General features: G+C 49.7%; 3 protein-coding genes across 3 annotated transcripts; 2 read left to right on the top strand and 1 right to left on the bottom strand.

The window, feature by feature from the left end:
• Positions 1 to 3,014: 3,014 nt before the first annotated feature.
• On the top strand, positions 3,015 to 7,266 carry Aud_000427 (WD repeat protein; the record flags this gene model as incomplete). Its single annotated transcript, XM_043285940.1, has 2 exons — positions 3,015 to 3,259; positions 3,435 to 7,266. The coding sequence occupies 2 exons, from the start codon at positions 3,015 to 3,017 to the stop codon at positions 7,264 to 7,266; spliced, it is 4,077 nt and encodes a 1,358-aa protein (XP_043141875.1).
• A 272-nt stretch (positions 7,267 to 7,538) lies between these two features.
• Aud_000426 (uncharacterized protein) lies at positions 7,539 to 9,178 on the bottom strand (the record flags this gene model as incomplete). Its single annotated transcript, XM_043285939.1, has 2 exons — positions 7,539 to 8,312; positions 8,366 to 9,178. The coding sequence occupies 2 exons, from the start codon at positions 9,176 to 9,178 to the stop codon at positions 7,539 to 7,541; spliced, it is 1,587 nt and encodes a 528-aa protein (XP_043141874.1).
• A 364-nt stretch (positions 9,179 to 9,542) lies between these two features.
• Aud_000425 (splicing factor cactin) lies at positions 9,543 to 11,455 on the top strand (the record flags this gene model as incomplete). The annotated part of the gene is made up of 5 exons (XM_043285938.1): positions 9,543 to 10,058; positions 10,119 to 10,595; positions 10,654 to 11,280; positions 11,331 to 11,363; positions 11,438 to 11,455. The coding sequence occupies 5 exons, from the start codon at positions 9,543 to 9,545 to the stop codon at positions 11,453 to 11,455; spliced, it is 1,671 nt and encodes a 556-aa protein (XP_043141873.1).
• Positions 11,456 to 13,180: the final 1,725 nt, after the last annotated feature.

The following is a 13,180-nucleotide window of genomic DNA, read 5'->3' as shown; positions in this document are numbered from 1 at the left end:
TCTGGAATGACGGTGTGCGGGTTCCGCCATACAGGATCCGGATGGAGTCAAGGACTTACTGTTTTTCTCTCTGGGACTGGTTTAACTACTCCATAGTCTGGTTAGCTCCGTTCGAGCCTGCTGAAGCTTGTGGATCCTGGGAGGCGAAATTCTAGGAGGCGGTACGGAGTAGTTTATCACTACTAGGCCACTGCCAGATAGGTACTACGTAGTACTAAATAAATAAAAAATAAAATAAAATAAATAAATAAATAAATAAAATAATGAAAAATAACGTTGAAAATGTTCCGACGTAGCAGAAAATTCCAACAAAAATCAAGAAAATTCAGTGGGCTTCAACAGCTGTAGTTTACCTTGGTATGCATCTCCGCCGATATTTCTGGTGTACGTATCCCTTAGGTCGGATGACTACCTATCTTCAAGGTATCTTTCTAACACCTCTTTTTCGGATCGATCTTGTGGTCTGAGTGTTCCCTTTAATTTTGATTTCCCTCAAAATATTCTCTCTAGTCCACTTCGCGGGATGAAGGATCGTGTCTAACTCGTTCCCGTCATCGTTTGTCTAGGGTAGAAGCATGAATGGCCATGGAGACGCCAGTTGGCAACGTTCTCAAGGGGATTCTATAAATTGAACAGACAAGGTCTGAGCTTCATGCCCAAACCCTACAGGGGTCCAACAGCTCCACTGAACGTTATGATTGGCTTATGGAGCAGAAGAACCCTTCCGAGGAAGAGAGATTATGGGGTAGAATGGAAGAGATTGGACGTCAGACATGACCTTCAAAACGCAAGTAGTGCTCGAGTCCAACCTTTTGAGAGACAATGAACGCTCTAGACTCTAGGGTGAGACACAAAGATGACTGGTCAGCAGGCGCAAGGAAATCGTTGGAGAACGAGTCAAGATAGATCTTCCATATACCGCAGGTAGTAAGTATTTACTGCTTACCTCGATCGATGAATGGCCCGAGCTGCAATCAAACCATGCGGCGTTGTTTGCCGAGGATCGTTGATTGCCAGCCTTATGGGTACTCTGGACGCTGGACTATAGTCCAAATCCGACTTTAGATGTAGAATTCTGATTTTCATCGTGGTCTGAATTGCATATTTATCTAAAGTAACGACATTCGATGACACCGGTCTGGCACCTTGGACGTTCGACACATAGTTAAAAGACATTCCCTATGAAAGACGTGCAGCCCGGAATTCAATGCCTCCAAGTATGAGGAGTATCACTCTGCGTAAGTGGCTGACAGCAGATTGAGGCTTTCAGGGGTGGTGTACCTGTTCAATCACATACAACGTTTCAGGAATTTATACCTCGTCTGGGAAGTCATAACCCATCTGCAGATCTACCTGATGACCCAAAGTACAATAATTAACACCTCCGGAGAAATATGTCGAGATCCGAATCGAACTCTTATATTGTGTATATGAGGCCCTGGTTAGGCCGCTTGACGTTTGTTATTAGATTTTTCCTGATTAGATAGTTTGTCCCACCCTTCAGTCCCGAGTGTCCGGATGATCTAAAACATCTCTCATGGTTGGTATGTATCCATGGATGTTTAAGACACAAGGTTCAAACACTACACCACCAGGTAAGACTCAAGTCAGTCATTATTAATAGAAGAACTCAGATCCAGATAGTGGACTAGTTAGATCCCTCAGATCAAGTCCTTAGATTACTGAATTATCATTTTTTTTCCCCAACCTTTGGTTTGGTGAACTACAACCCATGTATCTCAATCGATGCAGAAAGCTTCCAGACCGCCTCTTGTCATGCATGCATGCATCCAACGCTTTGATATTCGATATGCATACATCTATGTCTACGGTACCTCTCTACCTAGTATCCAAGACCGCACATTTTTCCAAATATGATCTGGGCTGATATGCAATCCTTCTCACCTGTCTTTCCCCAACGGCCGTGCACAAGAGCCACTATTCCAAGGATTCTCCTTGTCAACTTGCCGGTTGCTAACTTCTTATGATCTATCAGCTGGACAGGTAACATACCAGTGTTTGCCTTGGACAGACTGGTAACGAGTAGTAGTACCTTGCTTAGGTACTCTATCTGCCTAAATTCCATCCTAGTACAACGAATTCTCAACCTGAGTGGCTGCTATTATTGTTTAGTCTCACAGTGTGTTAGTCTCGGCTCCATGAGCTCAGAAGCCTCAAGATTATCTATCGATTAGCTGCTTCCCGCCTGCAAACCAACGAATCCACTCTGGACGCTAAATCATTCCCACCCCAAAAGCCCGCACATCACGAGTCATTGCCACTCTTTTTTTGATCCTCATCTTCTTCCGTCCATCTATTTACTATTACGCTAAGGTACTAAATTGATCATTACCAGCTGATTACATCCATAGAACGTTGCAATTTGTCTACAGAGATACATTGATCCATTATTTGACAGTGTGTCAAGCAATCGAAGCATGGTGTGGAGTATTGCCATTGGCCTGCTCAATTCATTATTGCCATTGATCCAGTTTCCATCATAGGCATCATCCTCACTCCTGTCATCCATTCCTCCCCTCTATCCACCTTGCAAGCATCATCCAACCAAGTACCCCTTCTTGTCCATCTCTTATGGAGCTGCATTTACTCGGTCATCCGCTGTCTGGTTCTAGCCAATAATAATAGCACCAAGCCTACAGGTAACCTTCTACCTCCACTCCCCAGCTTCCTCTACTTTGAAGGCATACACACCTTTGCGACTGCATTGGCTCCGCCTCCCCCTTTCTGTCCCCGCCCCCAGACAATCCATGGATTGCTGCCATTATTGGCCATCAAGTGACTAATTTACTCCGTACTCTGTATCATTCTGTGTTCTGTTCTACAATCTTTGTGTATTTTGCTGCTCATCTGACTATTGCTGGGTACCTACCTAATGATCGAGAATGAAGCTTCGATCTTCATCAGGATGAGTCTTGATCGACTAACCTTGTCTGCTTTGTTTTTCTTTCTACGATCTTGGACTCGATGCTGAGTCGTGCATCATTTGATCTACCATGACGGATCTTCCTCGACTGCCCACTCGTGGCAACGCTTCTACTTCACATCAATCTCCAGCTCCTCCCCCCCCGCCTCCTCCTGCGCCAGTGCATCAAGGCCAAAAATACTCCCATCGAGCGGCCAATGCTCTAGCAAGATTTGCCCAGCCTTTTTTCTCTGGGTCTCGGCCCCCCAGCCCGCACACCTCAACGGATCGTGCAGACCTGTCTGCTGGCCCCCGCTCAACCAGGTCCAAGTCATTGTACGGCTTCCATTTTCTTCTTCGGTTTGGGTTTCTATCATTTTGTTTTTATCATCGTCACACCTGCTTCCCTTGCTTGGCTTCGCTTTCACCACTCCACCGCCTATTAGGCTACCGGTCTCATAGAGCTTGAGTTCAAGCCACTTAGAAACGGTTGAACTAACGTCAATTCCAGACCTGGGGCATCTCAAACTGTTACACATAAGACTGGTATCCCCATAGCCGCCCTAGACGTCTCCCCGCAACGGACGCACGCCGTCATTGGCGGGAAGGAAATTCTAAAGACTATTCGCGTCTCCCCCGACCGTCTATCTGAGGAAATCAATCTTCGCAATGCTATCATCAGCTACTCCTCCACGCATCATGGTGGGAGTGGGCTTTCCGCACGGCACAAGGACCAGCTGACCGTCAGGGACGTGAAATGGTCACATGGCAATTATGACCGAACCATCGCCACCGCTGTGGCTAATGGTCGCATTGTCGTCTATGATCTCAATCGGACTGGCTTGGAATTTTGCCGCTTCCAAGGACACAGCCGTCAGGTTCATCGGCTAGCTTTCAGTCCTTACGCTCCGGCATTGCTTCTGTCAGGGAGTCAGGATTCTACGATCCGGATGTGGGACTTGCGGACAGCGTCCGCCGAGCGTGGAGTGTCTATGTGTGGGAGTAAGGAACAGTACATTGGCAACAGTGACGCCGTCCGTGACATCAGGTGGTCACCGAGCGACCGTTTCGTGTTTGCGACCGCTACGGATAGCGGTGCGATTCAACTGTGGGACTCTCGGAAAAGCAGTGCTCCCTTAATGAGGATTACTGCTCATGATAGACCGTGTTTTTCAGTAGATTGGCACCCGGATGGACAACATGTCGTCAGTGGCGGCACAGACAGGCAGGTCAAAGTCTGGGACTTTTCCTCGACTGCTGAGCGGAGACAAAAGCCTACTTTCCAGTTCAGGACACCCCAGGCCGTCCTCAATGTGCGATGGCGCCCGCCTTCCACGGATAAGGAATCCGGGGATTGGCAGTCTTGCCAAGTTGTCACGTCGTACGACAAAGAAGATCCACGGATTCACCTCTGGGACCTTCGACGACCACATATCCCCTTCCGGGAATTTGATCGGTATGACTCTCACGCTTCCGATCTGCTTTGGCATTCCAAGGATCTCTTGTGGACTGTAGGCGAAACCGGTGCTTTCACGCAGACCGACATTCGTTATGCTCCGCATGTGGTCCATCAGCGGCCCACGTGCGCCGTCGCTTGGAGCCCTAATGGAGAGGTGCTTGCTTTCGCTCAAAAACGAGCTCGGCGAAGTATTACGGGTCTCAGTGCTACTGACTTCACAGATCGTCTAGAGATGGAGCACAGTAGCGGAGAACCTTTGGGCCAGAGTCCGACGGAAGATGTCCTTGATGAACCGTCGTTTATCTCCATTCGCGCTCGACCCAGTAAGTCCAGTAGCATTCGTCCTTCTAAATCGTTGAGCAGTACCCCGCCGGGGGTTCCCGAGAATCTTTCCGTCCTTCCGTTGGGAGAGACGCTATCCAAGATTCACCCACCTGGACCACGCCAGCTCGGAGTAGTGGGTAGTGTTCCCGGGGCCACTTTGGATCCGGCCGTCTTTCAATTCCTTGCTCTCCACTATACTCCCTTACTCGAAGCTCCTGAAGATAGCCGCAAGCATGCGGACGTACTGCGCGCCTTGTTGGACTCCTTGACTCAGAATTCAGAGCGCGCGGAGGATGTGTCGCTGCCCAAGCTAGCTCAGACTTGGAGGATAGTGAAGTTTGCTGTTATTCAGGAGCTTGAACTCAGGGCCAGGGCGCAACGACAGGCCCCGGAAAGAGGCTCACGCAACGTCAGGAAAAAGCTCTCCAAAGAGGGGCAACATGCCGAGCGACCTCCCGCCCTGGAAGATGGGAGGACAGATAAATTGAAAAACCGCTTGTTCAGAGGCGTAATGGAGACAGATGCATCAAAGCAAGCCACAGCAGAAATTGAGAGCACGTCAAATATCACCACACCTCTCGCAAGACCCTTACCAGACTCTCCCATCGAGTCCCTGGGCAGTCCGCACTCGCAAATGACCTCCTTGAACGATGATGCTACAGATATTGAGCCCTTACCGCCCTCTGTTTTGAGCTCTAACCAGGGCACCATAAACACGATGGACTCGAACGGTTGGTCGTCAATGTCAGATGTTGAACCCCATTCCATACCCCAGTTTGAAAAGCGCCATTCAGATGCAGGTGATAGTTCTCTGGGTTCATTTGAAAACCCACGAGACCTTGCTGGGACATCGGCGAATCAAAGTCTGGAAAGTGACCAAAGATCAGCACCGCGGGCCATTAATCGTCAGGCAGACTGGCGTGTTCGAAATCACCCGGATTATGTTAAAGGAGCGTCAGGAGACGAATTTGACCAAAAATTGGAGGACAAAAGGGCAGCGATTCGTGATTATAAGCTCTTTCCTAAGAAAGTTTTATCGCTCGAGTCACATATCGAGCCCCAGAGGCCACCGCCTTTCCACCGACATGAATCTTCGGAGAGCTTTCCAATGTTCTCAGAATCTACAGGAAGTTCACATCCTTCCAAATCACTGGCTACATCGTTGTCCTCTGCGGCAAGACTGTACGATAGCTCGAAGATTGCTGAAACGGATGAATCCCTCATTGAGGACTATACTCGCGAGCAGGAGAATCTACAGCTTGCTCACACCGCCATATTGAACGAACAGGCCCTTCAGGATGACGGATTGTTCCAAGAAAGTGTTATTGATGCTAGCTGCGTTCATCTGGAACGTCCTTCGAGCCCTCCACCACTTCTAACGGAGTCTAGCCCCGTGCAGATTCCTAAGGACAGCTCAGCATCCGCCAAGAATGCACCAAATTTTCGATCTGTACCTGAGTCGACGGAGGACCTTTCCGAAGTCGTTATTCCTCTCAGCCCCGATTTGAGCGGAATCAAGCCTTGGGGGCCAGAAATACTGCTGAAAGAAGCGATCAGGTATAATCACAGCAGTACGCACGTTGACATACAGTCTGCTGCCCACCTGCTTCAGAAACTACGCGTACTCTTCCAAGAATGTGAGAAACTTCTCCCCAGGGAGGAGTGTGAGCTCATCTTCAAAACCTACCATGAGCACCTTGTACGCCAGTCGATGTACCTGGAGGCTGCCGAGCTTCGACTTTTGTGTGTACCATCCTATCCAGCGGTGTATGAGTACGCCCAGACAAATACTTTCATAAATGTGTTCTGCTTCACATGCAAGCGACCTTACGAAAACCCGAAACAGGATAACCGTCGCTGTTACCAATGCAATACCCCGCAAGAACCTTGTGCCATTTGCATGAGCGTTGACCCACCGGCCGAATGGATTACAGAGCAGATCTCATCATTTGCCGATTCTGAAGAGCCCTCCGAGGCTACCTCGCATTTGCTATCCTCATCACGGTCCTCACTCAAGACGGAGCAGATCCCTCCCTCCGAGCTGCAGCGTTTGGATGGCGCATTGCTGGGTGATTACACCGTTCCTCGACCAATGGGTTCCTCTCTTTGGACCTGGTGTCAAGGTTGCGGCCACGGAGGTCACATGGCTTGTATTACTGCGTGGTTGGGCGACCCTTCCTTCAGTGAAGGGGGTTGCGCCACCCCTGGCTGTATGCACGACTGTGGGCCGGGACCACGCCGTGAGTTTAATCGTGCCGTTTTGCAGGATGAATCGAGAAAGCGAGACGCTGCCAGCAGAAAAGCCGGATTGGGGTTCGTCAAACGCGACCCATGGGCAAAAGGCGAGAGCAAAGCGGTCGAAAAGGTCCGTGGAATGCTCGGTGTTGCCGCATCAGGCGGAAGCACTGTTTCACCTGCGTCCGCCGGGACGGGGGCAGCATCCTCGTCTGGCATGATGTCACCTAAGAAAGTACGATTAGTGACGCCGAGCGAGCAAGGCAAGCGACGGAGCGGTCCGTCGCGGGCGAGTACCGGGGGCAGTAGCGGAATTAACATATGACAACATCTGGCCGTGCCCATTGTGTTCTTATGACTTACTGCATACATGTATAGAACTTTTATGATGGTCACTCATGGGAATCAGGTTATAAGCTGATGGTTAAAGGGTCTTGATAGATGACTAGACGCCAGCGTCTCGGTTCCGGCGATGGAAGATAGACGGATCAGATGCTGAACAGAACATGATATCCAAAATGCGCTCCAAAGCGCTTTAGAATCACAAGTACTGAAATATTCACAGCAAATTCTCTTATAGACAAGCCCAAAGCTAGCTTAGAATCTTCTTTTCTTCTTCGCCGGAGCCTTGCTCTTCGCCTCAAGCTGCCTTTTCAGTTCCTCTCGTTTGCGATCAGCGCGCTCCTGCTCCGTCTCCTGTGGCGATGGTTTCACAGGCGAAGGGGATTGCTTCACAGCACCTCGTTGGGAAACCTCGTCGCACTCAGACTTTGCTGGAGGCGGCGGTGTCGTTGTCTCGGCCCGAGTCCGGGAGGAGGCAGATGGGGGAACCTCACTGGTCTTGCGGGCTTTACCTCCGATCATACCCAGCTTGCCAACTCGTTTTAGCTTTGGCTCTGGGGTGAGGGCTCCTTGCGATTCAGGGGAGAGGGAAGGCTGAGAAATTTGTTGTTGTGGTGGTTCTTTCTTTTTGCCTCCGATGACGCCTAGCCCGCGCGGTTTCGGGGCAGTGATTGTACTTGCGCTGGGTTTGGGAGTGGTTGGTGCTCGAGAAGGAAAGGGTGAGACTCGAGCGTCGTGGTCGGTACCCGAGTCCGTTGCCTCGTCCATTTTTGATGTTGGTGACGTGAGATCTCGCGGAGATGGCGGTGGGGGTGTTGGAGACTTTTGCTTGAGCTGCTTTTTACCGCCTATGATACCTAGTCCTTTTAATTTCTTTGCTGGAGGCTTCTCTGGCGAAGGAGATCTTCGTTCCATGGGTCCATGTTCGTGATCTGTCTCACCGTCCGTTCCAGCGGTGGTAGCAGTGGTAGCGGGGGATTGCCTTTCAGGCCCCTTGGCCTTTTTGAGCCTAGGTGGTGTCTCTTGTCGCTGAAGCAATGGCATTAAAAACAAGTACAGGGATAGCAAAGGGTTACACGCACCTCAAACTCATCGTCATCATCGAGGTCATCGCTGTCTGTGTCCGTGTCCATTTCTGAAACGTTTTTCGCGATCTTTTTCTCCGCGGCTTTTGTGGCTCCTCCACGCTTTGGAGGCGTCATGCTACTAGCTCGGGTTGCTGCGAGCTTCGCCCACCAACTGTCCGGGGGTGGACCGAGTCTCTCTACCTCTCTGGTGTCTGCGGATCCAGACACTTCCGCTAGAATGTTGGCAGCAACAACCGAATCAGGTGATGATTTGGCGACTTCGTCAAGCCATTCTTGTTCATCGAAAGGCGCCACTCCTTTGATGTAATTGGCAGCTTGAGAGAGCAACGTATCCCCGTGAGCTTTCAGTAGCCCAGAGACTCCAGGAAAGATGGTGCTCAGATCGATACCCATGCCCTCGATCTTATCGAAAAGCTTTCCTAGAACCCAGTCTTTTTTACTAAGGTAGTCAAGGAGAGTTCGCTGGCGCGCCTCCCACCCGGCTTCTGCTCGAAGTAATGGGAGTATAAGATGCTGAGATGTAGAAGATTGCGGCTCCTTCGAAAGATAGATAATCCATATTAAAGGTCTCAACGGTGCAGGAAGCTTTGTTGATACTGTCAGTTTCATAGAATCCTCTTGCAATCCATTTTCTAGCGATGCAGTACAGCCAGGTTCGCCACTTAGAGCTTCACCTATCTTTCCAAGGAGCACTTCAAGCTGATCTGGATTTTCGCTCGGGTCAATTGTAGTAGCATCTTCATCAGCTCTGTTGAGAATGTCCTGGCGACTCATATGCTCGGTCCAGATATTGGAAAGGTCAGTCATGTAAACATCGTAACTGTCTAGTCTTCTGGAGTATCTCAAAAGAAGAGGAGGCAAGCCATCCTGAGTTGGAAGATGAAGTCTCCACCATTTCGAGGACATCATCAAAATATCTTGCTGGGTAGTTGTAAGCGATTATTATCATCCCCAGGCAGCACTCCCAGTTGTATTTGGATGTGATGGCGGAGCGGAGCACGTGCTAAAATCTGCGGAAACTCTGCCGGTCGGTTAACCTTCCACCCCGGAAGCTTCTCCAGAGTCCAGACTATTCGTGGATCTTCCAAAGTGACAGCGATCGCGACATTTAACAACATACTACTGCGATCGAAAGTCTCTTCAAAAAACTTTCACGCGATCGGACGACGAGATGTCGTCGCGACTCCCGGACAGAACAGGCTCTAAGCGAAGCCGCTCTCGCTCCCCTTCGTCGTGGCGCCAGCCCCAGAAATATCACCGCAAATACGACGAGAGAGATCGACACCGGGACGGTAGAAAATGGGAGGATGGAAACAGCGGATCATCGCAACCGCCGGTAAGGAGCATGCGAGACCAGGTGCGTCTCAATCAGTTACAGGAGGATGAGCAAGTGCGTGAATGGGTGGCGCAGGAGGACATGTTTGTTCTCAAGCAAGCGAAAAAGAAGGCCGAGATCCGAGTCAAAGAGGGTCGTGCGAAACCAATAGATTGGCTTACAGTTACTCTGCGAGTTATTGATCCAACACGGAATCCTCTTGACGATGAGATTGCGGACTCAGAGCTGGATCTGGTGGATCCCGATGGCGTTTTCGAAGGGTTATCCCAGAGTCAATTACTCGAGTTGGAGAAGGATATCGATACATTTCTGAGCTTGGAGAAAAATTCACAGAATAGGGATTTTTGGAAAGTAAGTCTTATCTGCGTCTCGTTCTCATTTGCTCGAGACTAATCTCGTGCCTCCATCCAGACAATGAAGGTTATCTGCCGAGATCGTCAGAAAACGACTGCCCCCGAAGGACGTGCTCTAAGCTCCGTTGCCGCTGACATCAATCGACTCCTAAGCCCAAAAACATACGAGCAACTCGAGACTCTTGAGGTGCAGGTCCGGAAGAAGCTGGACTCTAACGAGCCTATCGACACTGATTATTGGGAAGAGCTTTTGCGCAGCCTGACGGTGTGGAAAGCTCGCGCGAAGGTGAAGAACGTCTACCAGGCCGTGATCGATGAGCGTGTCAGAGGGTTGCGCAAACAACAATATGAAGAGGCTGAATCTATCCGAACGAAACTGGCTCCTCTCGCACCGGTCATTCAGACATATCAGGAACGACCTGAACAGCTTAGTGAGGTCGAATTCCGTGATCTAGATCCCGAGCCATTGCTCCAGATTCGTCCAGAGGATAAAGGGCTGGAAATATTGGATGAAGGAGCTTTCCTTAATCAAGTGGTAAGTTGCCCTTGCTCTTGTGTGTGTGGTCCCAGTCTGTTGCTAACTACGCTTGAAGGCACGCGAACGACAAAAGATTCTAAAGATGGGCTTTGTTCCCCTTCGTCAGCGGCAGACGGAGAGACCCTCTGCAGCTTCCGCAAACCAGACAACGAACATGCTTGCTGCTACAGCATCCACCCGCTTCTCATCGATTCCCAATGAGGATTTCTCGCAAGCGACGAAAGCTCTTTATGAGAGGGAACTTGCTAAAGGAATCAGTGAAAACGAGGAGATCTTTACGGGCGAGGAATCTGTCAGCACGGGTGCGCTACCGCAATGGGCCAGCAAGTACCGACCTCGCAAGCCGCGGTACTTCAACCGGGTGCAAATGGGGTATGAGTGGAACAAGTACAACCAGACGCACTATGATCATGACAATCCGCCACCAAAAGTTGTCCAGGGCTACAAGTTCAACATTTTCTACCCCGATCTTATCGATAAGACCAAAGCCCCTACGTACCGCATTGAACGCGAGCATGGACGGAAACGCGGACAATCATTTGCCGCAGCTGGCGAAGAAGATACGTGCCTTATTCGGTTCATGGCTGGACCCCCGTACGAAGATATCGCATTTCGTATCGTAGACAAAGAGTGGGACTATAGCGCCAAGAGAGAGAGGGGATTTAAAAGCACATTTGACAAGGTATATCCTGGCGCCCCTTCTATTGGACTTACCAGTACTGACATCTCCAGGGAATCTTACAACTTCATTTTCAGTTCAAGCGAGTAAGCTTTCTCCCCAATTTCCTAACCTGAGTCGCAGTCTGCTTGTCAGAACAGCAGATACTGATTGGTTATAGATCTACTACCGGAAGTGAACCGTCAACGCCGGCTTGCCGATCGAACGATCTCGCCTATTTATATCTCTTGGGCGGGTCTGCGTTGTGGTCAGTCGCCCTCGATGTCCCAATAACCACGTATTTTGGATCAGGTAGATCCCATACTCGCGAATATTTCGGTTCAGGGCAGTCTGCTGCGAGAGGAAATCTTGTTTGATGATTGGCCGGGAAATACTAATCGTCCGCTTCACCACTGGATCTCAAGACGACCGACCTCGATGACTTTAAGGTGCCTTAGGCGAAGGGCTAAGACGCGTCATACGAACCTACCTTATCTTTTCGGAGATGTCAACTAGGGTCTGGCTCCAGTTCTACGACCACACTCGCATATGAGAGGTTCCACGTGCGGGAAATCACTATCTGATGCTTAAGTCCACCACCTCATCTGCAACCCCTTTAAGGTATTGCACGTTTTCGTCCTTTTCCGCATTTTGGGGCGACGCTTAAGATGCGTAAGTACTTTTCGATTTCGAGCGATGCGGACGGAAATCACCTGGGAGCCGGCAATGCATCCTGGGTACCTTATCGCATTTCGGATCGTCGCCACGAAATTGAAACGGAGAGGGTTGTGATGAAGCGGCGGCTATGGTGACACCTATGCCACCTGCAGGCCGTTTGACGGGTTCCGGCTGGACGGGGAACAGAGAAATTGCTTGAGCATCTGCAGGATGGATTGAAAGAGAAGCAGTTAGGGTTCCTCAAGACGCTGTGGCAAGATCGGTTCCAGAAAAGGCCCATGTTCTGTATCTCTTTCTTTTCTTTTTCCGTGCACTCATTGTTCCATTTTCGGTTGTTCCGTGTACTAAAGTATGGACCATAGCAAGACCCTCTGCAGGCGTCCGCTATCCGCGAGCTCTAAACTAATCCCGGTCGGCCTAGCTTATAAGATTTCACTAATTGATCCTTTGCAGCCCTCTGTAGTACCAGATCCAGCTTCTTCACGGTCACGGAGTTCATTAGTTGCGTCCTTATGCTGGATCCCTGTTCCACAGCCTGGGAAAGCATTTCCTGTAGAAGGAATGGGTTGAAGCACCACCACTTTATGAGTATATCACACTCAAGACCCATGACGGCCGAAAACTAGTCCCCCTATGTCTCAGACCCTTTCCCCCTTGTTCGCTGGGGCTAGATGTGCATGAATCTGTCGGATATTCCGCAGCAGAAAAGGCGACAAGAAAGGACGTCAACTTTAGGTATGAGCTGGCACTACACTTTTATCTCAATGACCTGGTGCATCTTCTCTCTTTGCTCAGTGGTCCCGCCTTTTCCTTTCTTTTTCCTTTTCCTTTTTCCTTTGTCTTTGGAATACCTGTCAATTTTTGGGGCTCTTCGAATTTGTTGGCTTCTATCTCTTTATTTTCGCATTTACTCTCCACAATTCTGGTCTTCTCCTCCATGTATCTAACGGGGCCATCCCCTCATCAGTGCGCTTGATCTCTCTCTCTCTCTCTTGTGAGCAGTCTTACACCTTATTAAACTCTATTATTATTATTCTTTCTCTGTGGATAATATCCTCTGATGTCAGTTCAGCAAGGTTGTGTGGAGATTCAAAACAGCCTGTGATTGACATTAGTTTGTGTTAAGACCAGACAATATGGTTCACTCCATTCCCTCCTGCCATTTACCCGGAAACAACTTTGACCAGGGAGCATATCATCATTACTCTTCACGGCTGTCACAATCATCATCCCCTTCGTCTGATGG

The sequence above is a fragment of the Aspergillus udagawae genome, assembly GCF_001078395.1.
Source record: "Aspergillus udagawae IFM 46973 DNA, scaffold_1, whole genome shotgun sequence".
In the NCBI taxonomy this organism is placed as follows: domain Eukaryota; kingdom Fungi; phylum Ascomycota; class Eurotiomycetes; order Eurotiales; family Aspergillaceae; genus Aspergillus; species Aspergillus udagawae.
Note: the sequence above shows the minus strand (reverse complement) of the source record. Positions and strands in the feature narration are given on the sequence as shown.